This window comes from Podarcis vaucheri (genome assembly GCF_965113315.1).
Source record: "Podarcis vaucheri genome assembly, chromosome: 7".
In the NCBI taxonomy this organism is placed as follows: Eukaryota; Metazoa; Chordata; class Lepidosauria; order Squamata; family Lacertidae; genus Podarcis; species Podarcis vaucheri.
In genome coordinates this window covers 62,083,470-62,105,033 of record NC_138765.1, presented here as the reverse complement: position 1 = coordinate 62,105,033, position 21,564 = coordinate 62,083,470, and the positions used below count along the sequence as shown (strand labels likewise).

The 21,564-nt window shown below is 44.8% G+C and overlaps 2 protein-coding genes across 9 annotated transcripts in view; one reads left to right on the top strand and one right to left on the bottom strand.

The window, feature by feature from the left end:
* ITFG1 (integrin alpha FG-GAP repeat containing 1) overlaps positions 1 to 17,233 on the bottom strand; it is a 121,444-nt gene extending 104,211 nt beyond the window's left edge. Inside the window, exons 1-6 of the mRNA XM_082232921.1 lie at positions 16,821 to 17,233; positions 13,776 to 13,848; positions 12,585 to 12,724; positions 11,257 to 11,314; positions 10,668 to 10,742; positions 1,083 to 1,177 (exon numbers count right to left, since the gene is read on the bottom strand). Coding sequence (XP_082089047.1) covers positions 1,083 to 1,177; positions 10,668 to 10,742; positions 11,257 to 11,314; positions 12,585 to 12,724; positions 13,776 to 13,848; positions 16,821 to 17,031 — 652 coding nt within the window. The 5' untranslated portion in view covers positions 17,032 to 17,233. The remainder of the gene's footprint in view (positions 1 to 1,082; positions 1,178 to 10,667; positions 10,743 to 11,256; positions 11,315 to 12,584; positions 12,725 to 13,775; positions 13,849 to 16,820) is intronic.
* A 106-nt stretch (positions 17,234 to 17,339) lies between these two features.
* Positions 17,340 to 21,564, top strand: part of PHKB (phosphorylase kinase regulatory subunit beta) — a 137,643-nt gene continuing 133,418 nt past the window's right edge. For 5 of the 8 annotated variants that reach the window (XM_082232872.1, XM_082232868.1, XM_082232871.1 and 2 more), the window contains exon 1: positions 17,379 to 17,539. Coding sequence is in view for 3 of the 8 variants with exons in the window: in XM_082232869.1 (XP_082088995.1) it covers positions 17,473 to 17,539 (67 nt within the window). In the remaining 5 variants the exon portion in view is untranslated. Of the gene's footprint in view, positions 17,540 to 21,564 lie in introns of all 8 variants that reach the window. The other 3 variants (XM_082232869.1, XM_082232870.1, XM_082232873.1) reach the window with 1 other exon arrangement.

Here is a 21,564-nt window from a genome sequence, read left to right as displayed (position 1 = left end):
AGGTGGAGGAGGATTCAGCGAGTCGGAACGAAGACCGATGGAGGGAATTGTTCGAGACGTCTGAAGATGAAGAGGATTCTTTTAGGGGTTTCAGCTCCTCACCGCCCAGAGGAGAAAGTAGGGGCGGGGGAGAGGGGGGCCCTGGAGGGGAGGTGGATGTCAGGGAACTGACATCGGAGGAAAGGGAAGTGGTAAGGCTCCCAGAGACTGGGAGAGAGTCAACAGCCAAAGCAGGGACCAGCAGGGGGAGCGCGGGGTCTCTGGAGGAGGATCTCAGTAATGCTGAGAGAGACGCAGCAGCCCAGGCAGGAAGCAGCAGGGGAGAGAAAGGGGTGAGAGACACTTCGAGCGAAAATAGCGGGGAGGTGTCAGAAGCTACTGCAGGGAGACCCATGCTTCGCCGGAAGCTGCCACGCCGTGAGTCCAGGAGACGCGTTTCCGTTAAGGAACTTCTTTGCTGGAAGCGCTTCCGCAGACAGCCACTGTCAGACTCTACTAGTGACTAGAGCAGACATGTCTGAGGAGCTCTGTCACACACAGAGGTTTGTGGGGTCGCACAAACTCTGAAGGGGCACAATTTTAAGCACAAGCAGCTAACCATCCCCTGACAATATATATTTGGGGGGGCAGGTAAGCCCCACCCTGCATAACTGATCACATGAGGTACATGCACAACATTTGAATAGCAATGTCAACTATGGGGGCCCCTGCCCCCTCAAATATTTTATTGTGGGGGCCAAAGCCCCCATGGCTCCTAGGAGTTGGCTCCTATGACAGAGAGATCTTGTGAAGACAGGGCCATAACACAATGCTGTCCTATAATTCAAGCACTGTTTTTTACTGCCCGCCCCCCTTTTATCTAAAAGGAGCTTTTCTTATAGGGCTCCCATAGACACAGAATAACCCATTAAGTTTTGGATTCTTTTCTCAGCGTGGAAAAAACATTGTTGGATCTGAGTCCTGGACGCCACTCAGCCTTGGAAATTTCTCAACACATATGCAGTTGCTTAATGTTCAGTTTAATTGCTTGTAGATGTAATGCCAAACTGAACTTAAAAGATATTTCAAAAGTAGTGACTCACCTGCAGTGAAATCATTATTCAGATCAATGAATGCATGGGAGTGAGGTGTGTACAACTTCTTCTGTGTGTCCAGAGCTATGTGCCATGATAAATTCCTATGAAGGGAAATTGTTAACAGTTAGTTTTAATAACAAGGTTAACACCTGAAGATCATCAATGTTGGCATTCAACCACTTGCACATAACTGATTTGACTTCAGTTATATAATATGTGTGCAAGAGAGAGCAACCTCTAGGTTTATACATACTCAGGAGATCATTTCATGTAATTGAGAAAGCAGGCTTTGCTGACAAAGAGCTTATGCTACAATATATGTACCTGGTAGCCTTCAAAATGCAATGAGCCTCATGCTGTTTTGACACAGTTCATTTAAATGGAAGAACAAAGTAAGAGGACAGAAAAACACAATACCATTTCAAAGGACTAACACTGCCTAACGTTTGATCTGAGTAAACATTACTTGCATTCATAATACTTCTATTTTCCAGAAGAAGAAAGACCACTCTCCCATTACAGAGTTGTTACCTTGCCTTCTGCTTTTAACAATGAGCTTGCTTGTTGGGCTAATTTGCTGTCGATTTTCTGGAATATGATGTTCCTATTTTGTCATCTTAATCTTTTAATTAGCCCCTATTTCGCCAAAGCTAGCTAAACCAACGGGCCAATTTGTCTTGAATTAAGCCAGCCAACAATTTCAAATGGTAGTGCCCAGAACGCTATGTGTTCCCTCTGTTTAGTATTCCACCGATCATCCCCAGTATTGTAACTTGCTAACCAAAAGATCTTTGCATTACCACCATCTCCTCTCTCTCCATATGTTGATTTACACTGAGTGACAATGGTAAGGATTTTTGTTTTTGTTCTGTTTCATACTTATTTGCCTGTATTCTGCATATTCATAGGAACATTTCCAAGCAACAAATAAATGGAATCTCAAACAAGGTTGTTAGTACCATGCAACACACAGCTGGGAACTCAGCCAGACAACTATACCCAAGATTCTGCCTCTGTGAAAATGACTAAGCAAGCAGACAAATAGTGAAAATGTATTCTACACATTTGAAGAACTCGATTTTTAGATCATGCAGAATAGCTATAACTGCATAAGACAAGGCACTCTGGAACAGGAATGAGAAAGAAAGCTTATGTGAAATCTCTCTGAGTCATTTACCGGGTGGGGAGCTTTTTTTACTTCCAAACAGTTGCCTAAACATACTTAATTGGTATTGCTGTTGCTCCTGCTGAACTTCTGACTAGTTCATCCAATGATTAGGTATTCTTTAAGAAGATTTGGCTTAAGATACTTTATTCCTTCAAAGTCTTCATTCTTACTTAAACCGATGCCCCTTTCTTGTCTCAGAATTTAACCTTCAGCCCTTATAAGCAGAAGCCTACTCATTGCAAGAAACTGAAAATTAATGGCTTATAAAAAATAAAAAACACACAAAATCCCAGTCAGGCTGTCCTTTGATGATAAGAGCTCAATTGAATTTGACTTCTTTGCTTGACGTATTTGGAGGTGAAAATAAATTAAAGAAACTGCTAGTTGCGAGTAGGATCAGGCCAACATTACCTGTTTCTTCATTTAGGGTAGGTCTGGGGAACCTGTGGCCCTCCAGGTGTTCTGGAACTACCACACCCATCAGTCCCAGCCAACATGACTGAGGGCCAGGAATGACGGGAACTGTAGTCCAACAACATCTGGAGGGCCACACAGTCCTAATCCCCATTATAAAGGGACACATACCACACTGGAAAAAACTTGGATGATCCACAGCATCAACATGAACACTTCAGGACAGGTGAGTGCCTGTGTGATCTAGCTTCAGGGTGACACATGTTCAAACTTAACCATGAAGCCTGCTTGACCGTGAGCAAGTTACTCTATCTCAGCTTAAGCCATCCTTACATATCAAAGGTACATCCTTCTGAGCTTGTTGAAGGAAGGGCAACATAGAGATGTAGTGTTTTTGCTTTTTGTTTTTTAAAAAAACAACACAGTTTTGGCTTCTCCATGTCAGTCAAGGCTTCTAGGGAATCCTTTAAAAGGCAGCGATAGCCAAGTGCTGCCCCCCTTTTTCTAAGCCGCTAAGCCGCTTATCAGCTGATCCGATCAGCAGATAAGCCGCTAAAAGCCGCTAATAGCGCTAATCCGCTAATCCGTCAATGGGCTTGCTTCGCAAGACGAAAAAACCGCTAGACGAAGAGAATCACAGAACGGATTCTTTTCGTCTTGCGAGGCATCACTGTACCATTTTGGCTACCCTTCTCTAAGGAGACAAGTCAGCAAACTGCAAACAGCAAACCGACTACATGCCTAGTGGGAAGAGGATGAAATATATTATCCCCCCCTTCTTTATTCCACACTTATTAGTTCTATTGTTCATATTTTGCACCTACTGCTGTCCAAGTACGTTTCCCAAAAATGTCCTCTACATTTGACAGACACATGTTTCCATTTCCAAATGGATAAAGACACCATCCTTGATAAGTCTGCATTAATTTCGTCAGAAGTTCCCTATGAATTTATACACTTTCCCCCTTAAAAGACAAAGCATGAAATGCAAAGGAGAGTTGTGCTCTTCACACACTGTGAGGAATTTATTATAATGTGATCCGTAATATTCAACCTTTTATTTCTAACAACCACGCTACTTTCTACTAAAACTATTCCCCCTCACTGGGGATGGGGGCGGGGAGAGGAAAGAGCAAGGAGACTTTTTGTTCAAAAGCTGATAAAATCTTCCAACACAATCATTGCAAGGTTATGGTTGCTGTCATCCACACCCTTGAGGAATGTGCAGGCTTTGTTCCATAAGTCACAGTTTTTAAACAGAAGTCATCTTGATAAAAATGAAAGAGATTAATGGCCATAAAACTATCTCAGAAGGGCAGAAGAACTTCCCCCTAGACACTTAAAATGATTTCAACATCTAAACACTGTTTCTGTTTTCATAGCACAAAATAATTTGCCCTGTCAAAAACAGATGTTATAAACAGATTTCTGAGATGAAAAAAATCAAGTCTTAAAAACCGGAAAAGGACAACAATCCATCTAGTTATCCTAATATAGATATATTAAATTACTGGGTGATTTACCTAAATGAGGGAATATTTTACCTTTTTATTGAAGAACAGTACTCTTAGCCTGAATGATACAAATAGGTTTCTTAATTAAAACATTTAAGTACCTGGGGACACAAGTTAGAAAAACTGATGTACTGTTTCTATGGAAACAGTGGCATAATCTGATTGACTTCTCTAGGTCTAATGCGCTTCTCTTGACACAATAGCTAAAAAGCCCCAGGGAAGTGCAAAACACTTCACAACAAACCATTTCCTTTAGAGCTGATGAGCATCACCATTGATTACATATAAAACTGAAACATCTGTCAAAGGCTTCAGACACCTGGATTTATTCTGCACTCAGTACCCTTCCATATGTCTATCTTCCTACATACATAAAAATGTAAGCCTGTCATCATACTCCGCAGTTCGCACAGCCACCAACAGGCTGCCCTGATCCATTAAGCCCAAAGAGCTCGTGGGAGTGGCTGGGTCCAGGGATACCAAAGAAGGATGTCAAAAACACCAGAACAATTAGTTCTAGTGCTTCATTAAAAGAAAGGTCTAGACCATGGGTAGGCAAACTAAGGCCCAGGGGCTGGATCCGGCCCAACTGCCTTCTAAATCCGACTTGCGGACAGTCCAGGAATCAGCGTGTTTTTACATGAGTAGAATATGTCCTTTTATTTAAAATGCATCTCTGGGTTATTTGTGGGGCCTGCCTGGTGTTTTTACATGAGTAGAATGTGTTCTTTTATTTAAATTGCATCTCTGGGTTATTTGCGGGGCATAGGAATTCGTTCATCTCCCCCCGCCCCCCCAAATATAGTCTGCCCCCCCCACAAGGTCTGAAGGACAGTGGACTGACCCCCTGCTGAAAATGTTTGCTGAGCCCTGGTCTAGACTTACAGTAAATCAGCCTGCCATGTCTCCCAGCATTTACAGGGCATCGCATCAAGGAGATGGTTTGTCCATGCCCAAGTAAATGTTCCTATGTTCTTTATACACAAAGCAGCAAACACCACTTTGTCCAGGACTTCCCATGACTTCACCTGACCAGATAAGGGCATAGGTGGCAACAGATCGTTCCCCTTTCTGTGCTCAGAGCCCAGCACCCCAAGCTCACAGATATGGATAGCTTCAAAACAAGTCAATTAGCCTATACCAAAGCAAGTGAATATAAACATATATGAACTCATTGTTACAATAACTACCTATTAATTGTGGGATTATATTGACTACTAAGATGGCATTTGCAGAGCTTCCAGAATAGTTTGCCTTTGGTTCAATGCATAGGCAGCCACAACAACTGCAGCATGACAAATAGCAGGCAGGTGAGCAAGGAAGTGGTATGGGTAGCAAGTGGCTCAGGAGAGCTGTTTAATGGAGGAGGTGGAGCTGTGAAGCACCACCCTGCTTTGTCAAAGGCACCTACAGCAAGGTTTAACACACAGGGAAAGGCTTCACATAGAAGTTTAGTAAGTTACTCTGTGATATGCTTCCTCCCTCCTTTAAAATGGTATGGGGAATGGAGCGAGCTGTGTGTGGAGGGGTTTGGTCAGGTGGTGGGGAAGGGCAGTTAGCAAAGGCGCAGCAGCCCCTAGTGTTCATATATACCTCTAAAACGATGGAAACATTAAACAATTGATCATGTGGATTAATTTATTTAATATCCTGATTTAGAAAAGAGGAGCACATGTAAAAAATGTAAAAAATAGGGCACATGGCCCTATTTGATTTTCAAATAGAGCCACAACTTATTACCCAAATGATTTTTAAAATTACTATTAAAAGGATGATTTCTAGCAACATAATAGATAGCAAATATACAGTACTCCTAAAAAGAGGCACCCTCCCTTCTCTCACAAACAGGAAAGGATGCCTCTTCTAAGATGATTTCCTCTAACAACAGGAGGAACCTGCAACTCAACTCCCAACAGCCCCAGCCATAGCAATTACAGTGGTGCCTCACAAGACGAAATTAATTCGTTCTGCGAGTTTTTTCGTCTAGCGAATTTTTTGTCTTGCGAAGCACGAAATCCCATAGGAATGCATTGAAATTCAATTAATGCGTTCCTATGGTCAAAAAGAAGTCCAAACAAAGCCAAATTTGGTACAACAAGAGTTTATTAAGTGCTCTTTAAAATCACACATACTGTAAAGAGCATTTCAAAAATTGAAGGAACAATAAATTAAGTTTCTAAACATGACAGAAAAACATTTAAAAATCAACAAAGTGTACAGTACATTTTCTAAGACTCTGGGGGACAACTCGAAGAAGGTTCCTCTTCCACTCTTTGCTACTTGCTTAAGTACCCCCTCCTCAACTGTTCCCCTAGCCACCCACCACACAGAAATTCAAATCCAGAATTTTTTTTTAAGAAAAGCAGAGTGGCCCAATGGTCACAGAAAATCATAAAAATGCAGGGGGGAAAACAAGCTTCCAGATTCTTGCAAACCCCTCCTCAACTGTTCCCCCAGCCACCCACCACACAGAAATTCAAATCCAGATTTTTTTAAAAAAAACAGCAGAGTGGCCCAATGGTCACAGAAAATCATAAAAATGCAGGAAAAAAAAACACAAGCTTCCAGATTCTTGCAATCCCCTCCCCAACACCAAGTCCTTGAATTCCAAACCCCCCAACCCAAAATCCAAACCCCCCCCAAAAAAGTTTTAAAAAGTTTAAAAGAAGTTTTGGAAAAGCTTCAAAAATCACCAAAGTCTTCAAAAACCTCAAAAAAGGCTACCACACTGCGTTCTATGAGTTGCTCCTCGAAGTCAAGTCGCAACTGTATTAACGGTGTTAAGAAAAAGGAAACAAACTTGCAAGACGTTTTCGTTTTTCGTCTTGCGAAGCAAGCCCATAGGGAAATTTGTCTTGCGAAGCAACTCAAAAACGGAAAACTCTTTCGTCTAGTGAGTTTTTCGTTTTGCGAGGCATTCGTCTTGCGGGGCACCACTGTACTGCCTTATCTTGGTAAGCACAAGCGTTGTGCATTTATGCCTTCAACAAGTCAGCTCACACTAAGCTTCTACAATAGGCTTCTTTCCATTCTGCCATTCTTTTCTCTATTGTTCCTAGTGACCAACCATCACAGACTTGTTCCATTGCAGTATTGTAAAGAAACACAGCAGTCAGATGTAGAATCTAATTTGTTTAATAAGATTCAAGTAAACTAACAATTCAATTTTAATTGGATAATGTATAGGTTTAGATATTATTCTGAATAACATACATTTGTGTTCATAATTTGTGAATATTGGTAATTTTGTGTTTATAGTGTTTCGTAAAATTGATTTGATAAATAAAAAGAAACACAGCAGCTAGAGCTGAAACATCAGCACGCAAAAAGTCATGCACCCTTCCACATTTTCAGCACAAAATTTCCCTCCAAGCTCTTGTTTGCATCGACCATGGTTTAACACCACCATCCACACTGTTATATTATCATTTATGTTAGAGTCCTTTTGCAAGGATCTGAAACCATGGTTTAAAGCAGTGTTTCCCAACCTTTTTTGGGCAAAGGCACACTTGTTTGATGAAAAAAATCTCGAGGCACACCACCATTACAGCCCCGTGACGTCAGCGCGCAGCGTCGCGCCAGGAGGGACGCACGAAAGTGTAAGTTTCAATTTTTTTCCCTCCCCTCCTGTGTAAAGGGGAATGCACTCTTGCCACAGGGCCACGCAGCCAAGGGGTCTAACTCTGCAGGGAAAAGCTTCCTGTCTTTCCTCTGCCTCCTCCCCACCGGAAAGGGATGGTGGCTGCAGGCTCTGCCCCCCCTTAACATCTGCAAAATGATTAAGGCTGATACATTGTGTTACAGGATTTTATCTAGGTAACTTCCCTGAGCTGTCAAGTTGAAAGGGTACATTCAGGCATATTTGCAACATTTAACAACTTTAAAGATGCGCCCCCCCCTGTAATTTCCATAACAGTTGGAAGGTCAAAAATATAACCTCCTATGACAACTCCTGCAACCCATGAGCTTTCAGACAAAGATCATGCATGGACAAATGTAAAGATCTTTGGAAAGTATTGATCGAAACCACAGTAAAAAACGAATCAATGTATCTTCAAGGGAAAGAATAAGTAGATCCATTTGCATATATAGCTCTGTAGGCTTAATTATATTCCATTGCTATTTTGTTATTGCTCTTTTCCTCTGCTTCTATTTATTTTTAATGCATGTAACCTTTTTATTCCCCCTCCCCCCCCGCCAATTTAACTCCTTGTAATACTCTCAATAAAATATAAAGAAACAAGAAAGGAGATTCCCACAAAACATTAGGAAGGCCTTTCTGGTGGTGAGAGCAGTCAGACAGGGGAAGGGGCTTTTAGGGAGAGGTCGGGGGGGGGCATCTGCCAGGGATGCTTTAGCTGTGAGTCCTGAATTGCTGGGGGTTGGACTGGATGACCTTTGGGTTCCTTCCACCTCTATGATTCCATGACCTTTAAGGGAAGTCACCTTCATCTTCCTCTCAGAGCAGATGCCCACAAGCCCTGGGCGGGAAGAGCCAGAGAGAGAGAGAGAGAGAGAGGAGGAGGAGGAGGACATTCCTAAGAACCGGCAGCTCAGCTCTCGCCTCCCTCCAGGAACCAGAAAAGCCAGTTTAGGGCTCAGATCTTTCCCACAGGCCTTTCTGAGTTCTTCTCCGAGGACACCCCAGGATGGCCAGAGCGTCACAAGAACCGCACCAGACATTCACCAGACCCCAAATCTTTCCCCCTTCCTGGCCTGAGAGGCTGCAAATTCTACCTGCCTTCCCCCCTCCAATTGATCAACACACAGAGATGCAGATGGCCAGGGACCCACCTGTGCACACCTGAGCCTGCAAGGGGCAGCCAAGCCCCCTTCACCGCCTGCCCCCCCGCCCCCTCTCCCCTCCTCCCTAGGTGGCATGGCAGCTCCGCCATGACCACAAACGGCGGCGGCAGCAGCAGCCGCGCATGGCCCAGGCTCCCCTCGCCGGCCGCGGGAGCCAAGGCGCGCGACGAGGGAGCCAAGGCGCCCGGCAGAGCAGCCCTCTCGGCCACGGCAGCCCGGCTCTCCCAGCCCCCAGGGGCCGCCCTCCTCCCTCGCGCACCCGCAGCGTTCCCGCCCGGAGAGGCGGCGGCGGCAGCAGCAGCCGCGCGCGGCCCGGGCTCCCCTCGCCGGCCGCGGGAGCCAAGGCGCGCAACGAGGGAGCCAAGGCGCCCGGCAGAGCAGCCCTCTCGGCCACGGCAGCCCGGCTCTCCCAGCCCCCGGGGGCCGCCCTCTTCCCTCGCGCACCCGCAGCGTTCCCGCCCGGAGAGGCGGCGGCAGCAGCAGCCGCGCGCGGCCCGGGCTCCCCTCGCCGGCCGCGGGAGCCAAGGCGCGCGACGAGGGAGCCAAGGCGCGCAATAATTTTTTTAATTATTGGGGGGGCGCCTATGAATGAGAGGCGGGCGCTGTGGACGGAAGCGCTGCCCGCCGAGCTCGCAGGCGGCCAGGCAGGCAGACGGCGAGAGCCCCGCGCTGGGCGGCCTCTCCTCGCCGCCGCCGCCCCGCCTCTCGCCGCCCGACTCGCCCGCCTCCCTCCCACGGAACACAAGGCAATGTTCCACGGCACACTAGTGTGCCGCGGAACACCGGTTGGGAAACACTGGTTTAAAGCTCATTTGCAAATCCTGATTAAGTGTGAAACTAACAATGGCAAGCATCATAGTGCAGAAGTAATTCTTAACTACTGCTCAAACAAACCGTGTAAGAATAGTCTTGTTGGATCAGACCAAACTCCTGTCTAGTCCAGCATTCTCTTCCCTCAGTAGTCAGTCAAATGCCTTTGGGAGTCCACAAGAGAAGGAAAGTAGGGATTTGTATCAGAGAGCACATAATCTGCTCTCAATCACTTACAAGGCCTCCTTTTCGGTCATGATACAGGACAAGCGATAAAGATGCCAAAATGTGATAAAGCACACATAAATGTTGGTATGTAATGCTATGCCAAACCATTACTCAGTGTGAATGAGCAAACATGCAGGCTTCCAGAGAGGAGAATACGACCGCCTTGCTCCCCATCACTCAATTTGCTGTCACATTGTGCTGTAAAAAGTTGTGGTTTGGCTTTGCTCTCTCCAGACAAACCATAAGATGTAACCAAGATCTGTCCTATGACTTATGGCACATGGTTTGTCTAGAGAGTGCTAAACCACAAGCTGAGGTTCAGACAGCACACCAAGCCAAACCATGGATCAGCTCAGTGGCAAATGACTTGGAAAGAGCAAAGTGTCCGCAATCTCCCCTCTGGGAGTCAGGATATTTTCTCATATGCACCAAGTGTTATGTGCAAATCAGGCTGGTGTGTCTACAGAGGCAATTATACACCGAATTCTACCTCCCTGTAAGCTCCAGTACCAAATGCATATCTAAAGCTCAGCTCAGTGCAAGCCCAAAATTCTGTCACAGCAGGAGGATTTATGACACCAATACTGTAAGACAGAAACTTATGACTCAACATTGCATCTTTTCAAAAGGTAATGAATGAATTCAGCTTACCTGCCAAGCAGTACCTGTGGCTTGTCAGAATCACTTGTAGCTCCAAATACATCAGGAATTAAGTCACCATTGAAACTGCAGAAGCAACAACGATAAGCTGAACTTTCCAGCTGCTCTGTCAATAATATGACAATTCTTCTTCCCCTAAGTTTAATACTGCCCCCCCAAGTATGCAGAAGCTTAGAAAAATATGAAACTGTCTTATAGCAAATCAGGTCACTGGTCTATCAAGCTCTGTATTGTCCACATTCACTGGCAGTGTCCATCCAGGGTTTCAGACAAAGGTCTCTCTTTACCTGGAGATGCAGCCAATTGAATTGGGACATTCTGCATGCAAAGCAGGCGCTCTGCCATTGAGCTACAGCCCTTTCTTAAAATCTGAAGAACAGAGGTTGGCTAAATACCACATTTTAAATGATTAGTACTTTTACACTGCAATCCTATATTCACTTTCCTGGGGAAAAAGTCCCACTGAACTCAATTGAGTTTATTTCAGAGTGGACACTGCACAGAGAGTCAACTATATCTTCTCTGTTGTATTCTAATTTACAGTTGTAAACTCTTCTCATAATAATGAACATATACTTACTCCATGATTAGTGGCTCATCATGAAATGTTTTATTTAATACAAACTTACGATTTACATCTGAAAGGAAAGAAAAAATACAGTTGTTAACCTCGGTTCTCTCAACTGCTAAGTATTTCAAGCATTCTGATTTAATTCTGTGGGCTGACTATTAATACAGTTCATTTAAATTAACACTTTTTAATCAGCTGATGTGCATGTAGCACTAAACCCGGAATGGGGAACCCCTTGGCCCACAGGACTTAATCCAGCCTTCTGGGTCTCCTCCTGCCCATGAGCTGGTCAGTGGGGAGCTGCTAAGTGGGGAAAGAGTTTTGATGTCATGCAAACTGAGCAAATGCAGTTTCTTTCTTGAGAAGAAGATACGCTGCCAGATCAAATCAGAGAGGAGTATATAGAAGCAGGGACATAGACTTGTGTTCCTTGCAAATATGCAAGAACTGTTCATAGATTTTATAACTGCATGCACACAATTTTCTGGATGCAGGTACATTTTGAGGCTCTGAATAGTTGTTAAGGCAGTACTTGCTGTTCAGTTGTGCACTGACATTATTTGCATTCTTCTGCTGGGATTAAGGAGTCCCTTTTGCTTTTTGTGCAGTCACTAAAGAAAGTGTTAGAGAGGATCTTTCCCCCCTCTAAAACTTACCAGATTTTTTTTTTTTTACAATGTCCTTGGAAAGAGAAACAGGAGTGCAGCTGCTAAGAATTAAATATATGCCCTTTGTTTCCATAGATAGCAGTCTGAGTGTGTGAGTGCATGAAGGTATGAGACAGAGACTGTGTGAGGATCTGGCTCCACACATTACTTGAACATATATCCCAACAGTCTAATCGTGTATCAATATCCATTACGCGAACCCTTATGAGGCATTATTATTGCTACATTACAGAGTAAAGGAAGTCATAAAATTGTTGTCTATTGCCTGTGTGCCTAGAAAGGACAGATCTGAACTAGGTATATTCACTCTACCCCAAAACAATAGTGGTGTATGTGTGAACATAGGAAGCTGCCTTATATTAAACCAGACAATCTGTCTGTCTATCTATCCAGGGTTTCAGATAGTGGATTTTGCCTGTCCTACTTGGAAATGCCTGGGACCTGGACCCTTTTAGATGTGCTCTACTATTGACCCATGGCCCTTACCTATGTGTGAAGGTACCGTACCCATAGGGCCCTTGAACACATGGAAGTCAATGGTGGCATGAGCAAGTACGACACTAACTCTCCAACCCCCTCTCCATACATGTGAACAGGGCAATGGCTAGACATCCTACAGGACTGAACTTGATTATCACTTTCTATAAATTTTAAAATGGTATTGCCTACCTAAAGTTTGATTATTTCCCCAGAAAATTAAAACTGATAGGTCAGCGTTAGGTTGTTTTTGAGGACGAGTTGTCAGGAGGACATCCATTTGTGAATCACCATCATAATCACCAGGAACCACACTGGTTATCACCACATTTCTAAAATTAAAAAAGGTAAAGTATTGTTAATTACTTAGTGTGTGATTGAAAACAATCATGCTTTCTTTAACAGTGATTTGCACATAATTCTTGCACATAATTCCTCTTCTAATGCAGCACAATATTTGAGCTTATATCATTCTCTATATTCTGCCCACAAAACTCCTGAGGTGTTTCCAACTGCTGAATCTATTTCATGCTTTTAAAATAGGGCTTAATAAATTGCTTCCACATAGAATATAGACTCAAAGGTGAAACCCTGGACAGAGAAGGAGCGAGCGGAAAAGAAGGACTGTCATCATAAAGCTTTTGAAAGATAAATAGAAAGTTTATTATGGCATACATTAGGCAAATGGCAGGGCTAACATCCATTCCAAAGTCTACCAATAGAGCCAGTGTCTCTACCTTGGCTCACATTTTCAGTTCCCTGCACCAACCAAGAATGATCCCCTAAGTAACACTTGGTGGTGCACAGGATTCTTTTCTACGTGTCACACACAAGGAGATAAGAGGCATTCCTAGAATAAGTTCCCCAAAGGCTCTCCCCCACAAAAAAATGCTTCAGCTGGGTTTAAAATGAGGAAAAATTAAACATGCCCTTGTCTGTAGCATAAGAAAGAAGTGGAATATTTTCTCAGTAATTTTTCACAAACTAATGGCAATGCCAGTATTCAAAACTGCAATCCTAAACAAACTTATTGGACAGTAATTTCCATAACAAACATGTTCAGGATTGCTCTGCCCAATTCTTAATGTAAAGTGTCATTTCTAGTCTACAAGCCACTAATTATGAAGGTTATCACATATCAGGTTACCACAAGTTTCCTATGTGCAAATCACAAAACCACAAGCCACAACCTTCAGACTTAAATCCCATGGTAAATAAATTCAGCATTTGGACAGCTCATTTAAGTTCAGCAATCAGACAGTTATAACAAATAGCACACAACAGCCTTTTGGAAAGGCTTATGCCTGTTCTGATGGGATGAGAACAGAATTCAGTCTGCTATATATCAGATGTATTTAACATACCTTATAAAGAGATACTTACGTTAATAATAATTTGACTTTGGGCTTAAAATAGGGTTCTTTTTGGTCTGCCAGGAAAATATTTAATTCACCATCTGAAAACCAAAGAAAAACATGACTGTAGTCTAAAATGAAAACATCAGATCAGGAACTGTCATGTAAAACATGGTTTCTGAACGACCCTCTGGGAAACCTGTTCCACAATAACTCATCTGTTGCGTGTCTAGCTCCTGCAACCACCCCCTCGTAAAGAATAAGACACCAGGACACAGACATTATGTTAATGTTATTGGGCAAATTTTGGCCACAACTTTATTGATTACAGACTGTGAGTGGTATTGGCTTAGGCATTGAATGGACCCGATTATCTGACTCCTGCCCATTGTGCAGGAAGACCAGTAAGGGTAAACCACCAGAAATGGGAGCCCCATTGATGCAGACCAATTCGAGCTCCCCCAGATGTTCCCGGTGGGGTCATGTCATGGCCCTACCCTGCCCCGGGCTTCGGACAAGATTCACCCCCCCCCCAGATTCCTTTAACAGAATACCCTTAAGCTTGGAGGGGCAGATGATGGCCACACCTCCCCTTCCCCATCATAAGGTCAAACAGTGCCTAACCACAAAACCTTACAAAGTTGTGACCATTGCTACAAGGTAGGTGAAAACCAAATGGCCCCATGCCAATTTTGCCAAGTGGAAAAAATCCTACCAGGCCCCTCAATGGTGACCAACCGAGGTCCATAGCAAGGCGAACAAAAAAGAAACCTGAAAATAGGGAGGGAGGGCAGGAGTTTGAAGAAGCGAGCCAAGAGGAAGCCCTCTGGCTCGTACCTCAGCTTAAATGGTCCCAGCCATGCCCCCCCAGCCACTGGATTGGCTGGCTGGACAATGATGTGGCCAGGATCCCTTGGGCAACACGGGACTTCATCCCCAGCCCCCGGAGGAGAGTGGGTTGCCATGTGGTCCACCGCAACTCCTCCCCACAGTGAAGTGGAGTAGACTTAAGGAACCCTAGAGTAAGTGTCGTATGCTTTACATAACTTTCTAGGGTAAGTGTACACACGCGTGCACACACACAGTTCAGAAGGCACACTGCCAGCTCTGCTAGACTTTCACTCTTTCTCTATACAAAGTGGGAGAGTGCCCCTAGAACAGACCTAGTACTCCCATGAATGCTGCAGGAAAATATAAGTAATGATGAACAAACTTTTCCAGGGAACCTTGTTCAGCATTACTAAACTTCTCACTGAGTAAGCCCTAGGTTCCCTGGAACAAAGTTTGAAAGCCACTGTTGAACTATAGTGAGATACACACACACACACACACACACCCCAGGTCTAAATGTAATGCCAAATCATACTTTGTCTTTACATGAACACGTCTAACTGGTCTACATGCTCAGGTCAACATGCTCCCTACTCCCACTCATTTCATAAATGGTTTCCCTCCTTTCATGGTTCCCCTAAAAATTAGACTTTTGTTTTGCCTCAAAAAGAAAACTATGAATTGAAAAATATCATGGGTTTCAATTCTTGTTTACAGGGCAAGCACAAACCATAGTGTTCTGGTTAACGCAAAACTGTAAGCTATGGTTTGCCTAAAAAGAGGTAACTGCTGCATGTGAAGGAAAGTGAGTTTGGCTTCACAACTGAACCACTTCAAAGTCACATCTTTCTTTATCTGGGCATTATGAATCTTATCTTGCGTTATGCAGTTTCCCATTTCAATATGTTTCTTATCAGTTACAAGGGTAACAGAGACATATCTTGACAAATCTTGTTCTTTATCACTACAAAGACAATTGCCTGCTATGAATTTATATGAATTTACACAGAACAAGAAAACCTATGAAACTTACAGAATTCTGGGCAGAAAAGTTGCTCTAACCATGCTGCTGGGCTTCAGTATGCAACAAAAGCCCATCCCAACTACTTCTATTAATTGTGGTTTAGTCTGGAATCAACTACCAAGTCTGAGGCATGCTGCAGACATGTGAGTTGTATTGAGTCATTAGGGCGTGGCATGCATGAGGACCAATAAAGAACAACAGGTTTCTTTCACCAGCTGAGAGCTTTCCACCCTAAAGCTAACACTCCTTTTGTAAACACAGAATTCACTTCATATCCACAATTGGCAGACATGGGGCTGCTCAAGCCATGCTCTACTTGGCTCTAGTCAGAGTAAACCTACTGAAATGAATGCACCTAACTCTACCTATATGTTCTATTTTATACGGTCGTCAAATGTCTGTAAAACAATCAAGTGGTATATAAATTGTTTAAAAAGAAACAAAACTTAGCTATGCCCATTCATTTCAGTAGGTCTACTGTGATCAGAACTAACAATGTAAACAACACTTCACCATTCTTTTGGCAGATCCATTGCAACTGATTAATCTACTTGCCACTTGCCTGGGTCCAACACCTCCCCACCCCCAGGTCCTTTGCCCCCCCCCCCCCCAGGTGAGAGGTGGGCCACTAATGGAGAGAGGAGACATAGCTGAAAGCTGGGCAATATCTCTACCATACAGTGTATAAAAGTTTGTTGTGATTAGTTTCTGTGAAACATCCTTTGGGAATAGTAATCAACCCCCGCCCAAAAAAGTTTTATGTACTACCATTTTGTTCCCATTCATGTTGGGTATAATTCTCTCTCCTGCTTCAGTCCAAGCTGCTCAAACAGCATTTCTCTTCTGTATTTACTGACTTCATGATTACTTCCAATTGTTCTTAATATAAAAAGTAAATGACGTGTCATTGCTTTTTTGAATGTTTTAAAAACAGTTGTTGCTGCTGATAATACCATGGTCTTACCCTCTTTTGTCAATTGCTCTGAGGTTTTTTGTTTTGTTTTTGCAATCAAGTAGTGTATAAATTTTATGAAATAACATAGATAAATAAAGAAGATATTTATGTGGTGTGTTGCACGAGGGATGCTGTAAGCACAGCTGTGGAGAAGTGGCATACAAATAAACGGATGATGAAGAAGATGAGGATAATGTTGATGTCAAGCCCACCCCGACCCGGCCAAGGCCCGCCCTCCCGCCTCGCCTCGCCTCCCTCCTCACCTCCCCTCAGCACGAAAAGGTCCGTCTGCTTGTCGGAGTTGAAGTCCCCGAAGGCGGCCAGCGTCCCGTAGGCCTGGTTCCCGAAGAGCTGGGACGTGACATTCTGCAGGGCCCAGCCGGGCCTCGCTCCCACCAGGAGGGACGAGAAGAAGAGGAGGAAAGGGGGGAACGGGAGGCCCCTCCGCGGGCGGCGGCAGCAGGGAGCCCTCATCGCGCACGGGCAGCAGCAGCAGCAGCAGCAGCGCCAACAAACCGGGTCCTCCTCCTCCTTGCCACCGCGACCACCAACATCACTTACAGCCCCATCCGCTGAGGCGAGGAATGTCAGGAATGTGGGGGCGGGGCGGGGAAGAGAGAGAAGAACCACGGCGAAGCGAGAGGGCGGAGGGGGTGCGCCTGTCACAATCCCGACCGGCTTCCGGGTTCGCTTTACGACAGCGTCGCGCCCGCTCCCTGCTTCACGGCCCGCGCGCCCTTCAGCCCGCATGCGCCGCAGGGACGCGCTTACGGCCGGGCCGGGCAACCGCTCAACCGCCTGCCTCGGGAGTTGGGGCGGGGGAAGGGAGAGTCCGGGTCTGTGAGGCGAGCGCCAGAGCCGAGCTCCGAGGCTTCCTCTGACTGCTCGGCCGCCGCCGCCGGTCCTCCCTTCGCCATGGCGTCCGCTCTGGCCGACGTGAGCTGGAAAGTGCTGGAGCTGAGGGCCCGCTCCAAGCGTTCAGGTCTGACCTCTGCCCCCCTCGCCTGCCCTTTCGCCTCCTCAGGGGGAAGGGGAACCGCGCTTGTTGTGCCTGAGGCTGTGAGGGGGGCGGGCGGCGGGTGTCGCTTCACTGGACTGCCGCCCACCCGCCTTCCCAACCCCGCTTGCCCTGGCTCCCCTCTCTGCCCCCGCTGCTTCTTCCTTTTCCTCGGCCCTTGCCTTTCTCTTTTCCTTCTCTCTCGCCTCAACTAGCCCAGCGCTCTGTTTCCAACGGCGGACATCCCAGCCAGATATCTATTGGACAGGAACCTCACCAAGCAGGGAGGCAGAGGCAGAGCACCTGCCCTCAGGGCCTGGCATTTGCAGCTATACTACCCATGAATGTGGAGGTTCCGTGCCTAAGAAGATGCCCAGCGCTGAGACAAACCCTCTTGGCTCAGTGTTGCTACTCTAGTGGTGGGGAACTTGCGCCCCACGACATGTTGCTGGGTTGCAACAGCCATAGTTTTCGGCTAGGCCGGGGGGCGGGCGGGTGGAGAGGGTGGGAAGCTGATAGGTGTTTGTAACCCAGCAACACCCGAGGGCCACAGGTTCCTCGCTCCTGGACTGCTCTGACCCGCAGCAGATTTCCAGGGTTTTAGGCAGGAGTCTTTTCTAGTCTTCGCTGGAGTTGGTAGGGATTGAATCAGGAACACCTGCCTGAAAAAGAGGTGCTCCGCCACTGAAAGAAGGATGAAGGCCTTTCTCCTAAAGTAAAAGGGACCTGCTGAATCAGGTGAAGGTCACTGTCCAGTTTAATGCACCGTTTAATCTGCTGCATGCTTACTCAAAATTAAGTCATGTTAAGATCTCACGTAACTCAGTGGTACATATTTATCTTGGGGGCAAGTAGATAAATAGGTACCGCTTACCAGCGGGAAGGTAAACGGCGTTCCGTGTTCGACTCTGGCTCGCCAGAGCAGCGTTGTCACGCGGGCCACGTGACCCGGAAGTGTCTCCGGACAGCGCTGGCCCCCGGCCTCTAGATGTGAGATGGGCGCACAAACCCCAGAGTCTGTCAAGACTGGCCCGAAAGGGCAGGGGTACCTTTACCTTTACCTTTATGCTTACTCAAAATTAAGTCATGTTAAGATCTCACGTAACTCAGTGGTACATACTTATCTGAGTCAATGTGCTCAGCATGGTTGCCATCTTACGCACTTTGTTTTCTGGAAGCATGCTGTAAGGGACACAGTCTTGTCCTAAGAAGCCCACAAGCAGGCCATGAAGGAAACAGCCCTCCTTTTCTCTTCCCACCTGAATGATATCTAGTAGTCCCATGAGTTGGCTGTTATGGTCAATGACTGATGATTAAACTCATTCTCTATAGCTTTGTCTAATCTCACTTTAAGTCTTCTAAGACAGGGGCTATCACATCTTGTGGCAGTTAATATCTGCCTGTTCTGAACTGTAGTATTATAAGAGGAGAAAAACTTTACTTTGCTCACTTCCTCCACAATGTGCATGTGTTTTTACAAACCTCTGACGGCTTGGCTAAAACAACAACACCACAGATGTTTTAGCCTCTTCCTCATGGGAGAGGTGCCCTAAGTTTTTACAGCATGGAGATAAAACATTATCTCCCAGTAACGTTGCACATTTAAGCAATGGCTAAAGACAAAAGGACGCGGGTGGCACTGTGGTCTAAACCACAGAGCCTAGGGCTTGCCGATTGGGAGGTCTGCGGTTCGAATCCCTACAATGGGGTGAACTCCTGTTGTTCGGTCTCTGCTCCTGCCAACCTAGCAGTTTGAAAGCACGTCAAAGTGCAAGTAGATAAATAGGTGGGAAGGTAAACGGCATTTCCGTGTGCTTCTGGTTTGCCAGAAGCAGCTTAGTCATGCTGGCCACATGACCCGGAAGCTGTATGCTGGCTCCCTTGGCCAATAAAGCGCCTGCAACCCCAGAGTTGTCCGTGACTGGACCTAGTGGTCAGGGGTCCCTTTACCTTTACCTTTAAAGACAAAAGGTGACAACCTCCCTCTCCCTTGTTTTTTAAGGACAGGGTCTTGTACAAGAGCTTCAAGCTAAGTAGAAGTGCATCAGATGTGGCTTTCCCTCATCATCACATGCAGTGACATGGGGACGAGCTAATGGGGGAAAGCATCACAGTTTTATCTCTTCTGTCACATAGATGCTGAAGACACAGAAACTCTGGCACAGCAGAATTTAGAAGTCCTAGACTCTTCAACTTTTTCTCTTCCCCTGCATAACTGAAGGCAGAGGTTGAAGCATCTCTCTCTACCCACCCCACTTTTCTTTACCTTCAGAGTTGTCCTTTCTTTGTCACCCTCATAATATGGTTTTCCCTGTGTTCTCCCCCTCCCAATGATTTGGCCTCTCAACTTTTCCAGCACCCTCAAATCCTCCTCCTTCCTCTTCCCTTCACTACATGCTCGTTTCCCACTGTTCTCACTTTCCCTGGTCCATCAACAACCTTTCCCTGCCTCAGCTTGTAGCTATTTTTGTCTTGCTTGTTCCATCTGGCAGCTTTGCAAGTCACTTGAAAAGGCGGCAGCAGCTCTGGCTGACACTGAAGATGCAAACTCTGCTGTTGCCTGTTTATATTTCTCCCTGTGGCTCTGTTATAAATATCACTAATAAAAGTCTTAAGAGAAAGTTTAGCAGAGGCATGTGTTGGGTCTCAGTAACTTGCATAATTTCTTGCATGTGTTCAGCTGCATCTTGCCTTATTTCTGTTTAAGTTTCTCAACTTTATGGGAACACATCAAAGTCTTGTATCAAATGTGTAGTTCCCTTGAGAAGAGAAAACTTAGTTTTCTACCACCAACCACTCATGCCCATTGCTTTGTAGTACTGATGATCCCTACAAATAAATTTGGCCAGTAAATGACTATCATTTGGGCTTGATGTTTGAAATTCACTTTATCCAGTGATGAGTGACTTTGCTACTTATTTCATTTAATTAGATAGTTAAATTTCAAATCACTTCCAGGGCCATGCACTTCCAGAAGAAAGTCCTGTTGAGCACATTGTAAATAAGTAGCCTACTACACACATCATTGTGTTTGACAAGCTAATAAACATTAATGTGTTCTTAAATTACTATTACCTTGAACAATTACTATGGTTCCCTTGATTCGCTTGTTCCATTACAACACACTTCAGAACATGACTTTTAAATTATTTACCTGACAAATAGTATAGAATAGGCTTTAGTGACTCTACAAATGATAGTTTAAAATTCAGGGCTAAAGCAAAAGTAAATAAGGTAGATACCCTTTCTTTCCCCTCACATTTTGTATTTGACCTATGAAGTTTTGTTTGAATCCTAAGGCTGGCTGGCCCAAACTGCAGTAAGAAAATATCACAGAGAGCACACGTTTTCTACAATACATACGCTAACCTAACTTTCATACGGCAGTATACATGCTTATGGATATATGTTTTCATTGCCAAATCTGACCAGGTGTAAATTGATCTATAACCAATTATAACCAATGACTTGCACCCCAGACTTAACCTTACATAACACTGTATGTGTAATTTCCACTGAAAGTACTATATGCCCACCAGCTAATCAGAGGTGTTCACCATTTCAGTACAAGATATCCACATTCAGAATTGGGAAGCTTTTGACTGCTAAGAAATTATGCTCTGGCATGAATTTAAAACATTTTCTAGGCCTTTTCAAAAGTGTTTCAGCATTCCATCTTTTGAGCTGAATTTGTTTCCCAGTCTGCCTTAAAGGAGTGTTGCCAAATCAAGTATAAACTTAAGCTGTAAAAACTGCAAACATGTTTTGATTTGGATTTATTTGATTATAAATAGAAGTTTGTGATTATTTAATTGTATTGTGTGCAAGGAAGAAAACTGCTGGGAACTTTAAAACAGATCATTTAAATTATTTAAATTATTCTAATAGGTGTCCTGAAAACATCACTGAGGTCAAAAAGTATTTATATAGGCACAGTCATTTATGCACAAGAATACCTGGCAGTACATTGATATTGTGTTAAAATGTTGCAAACCTTTTGACCATTACTG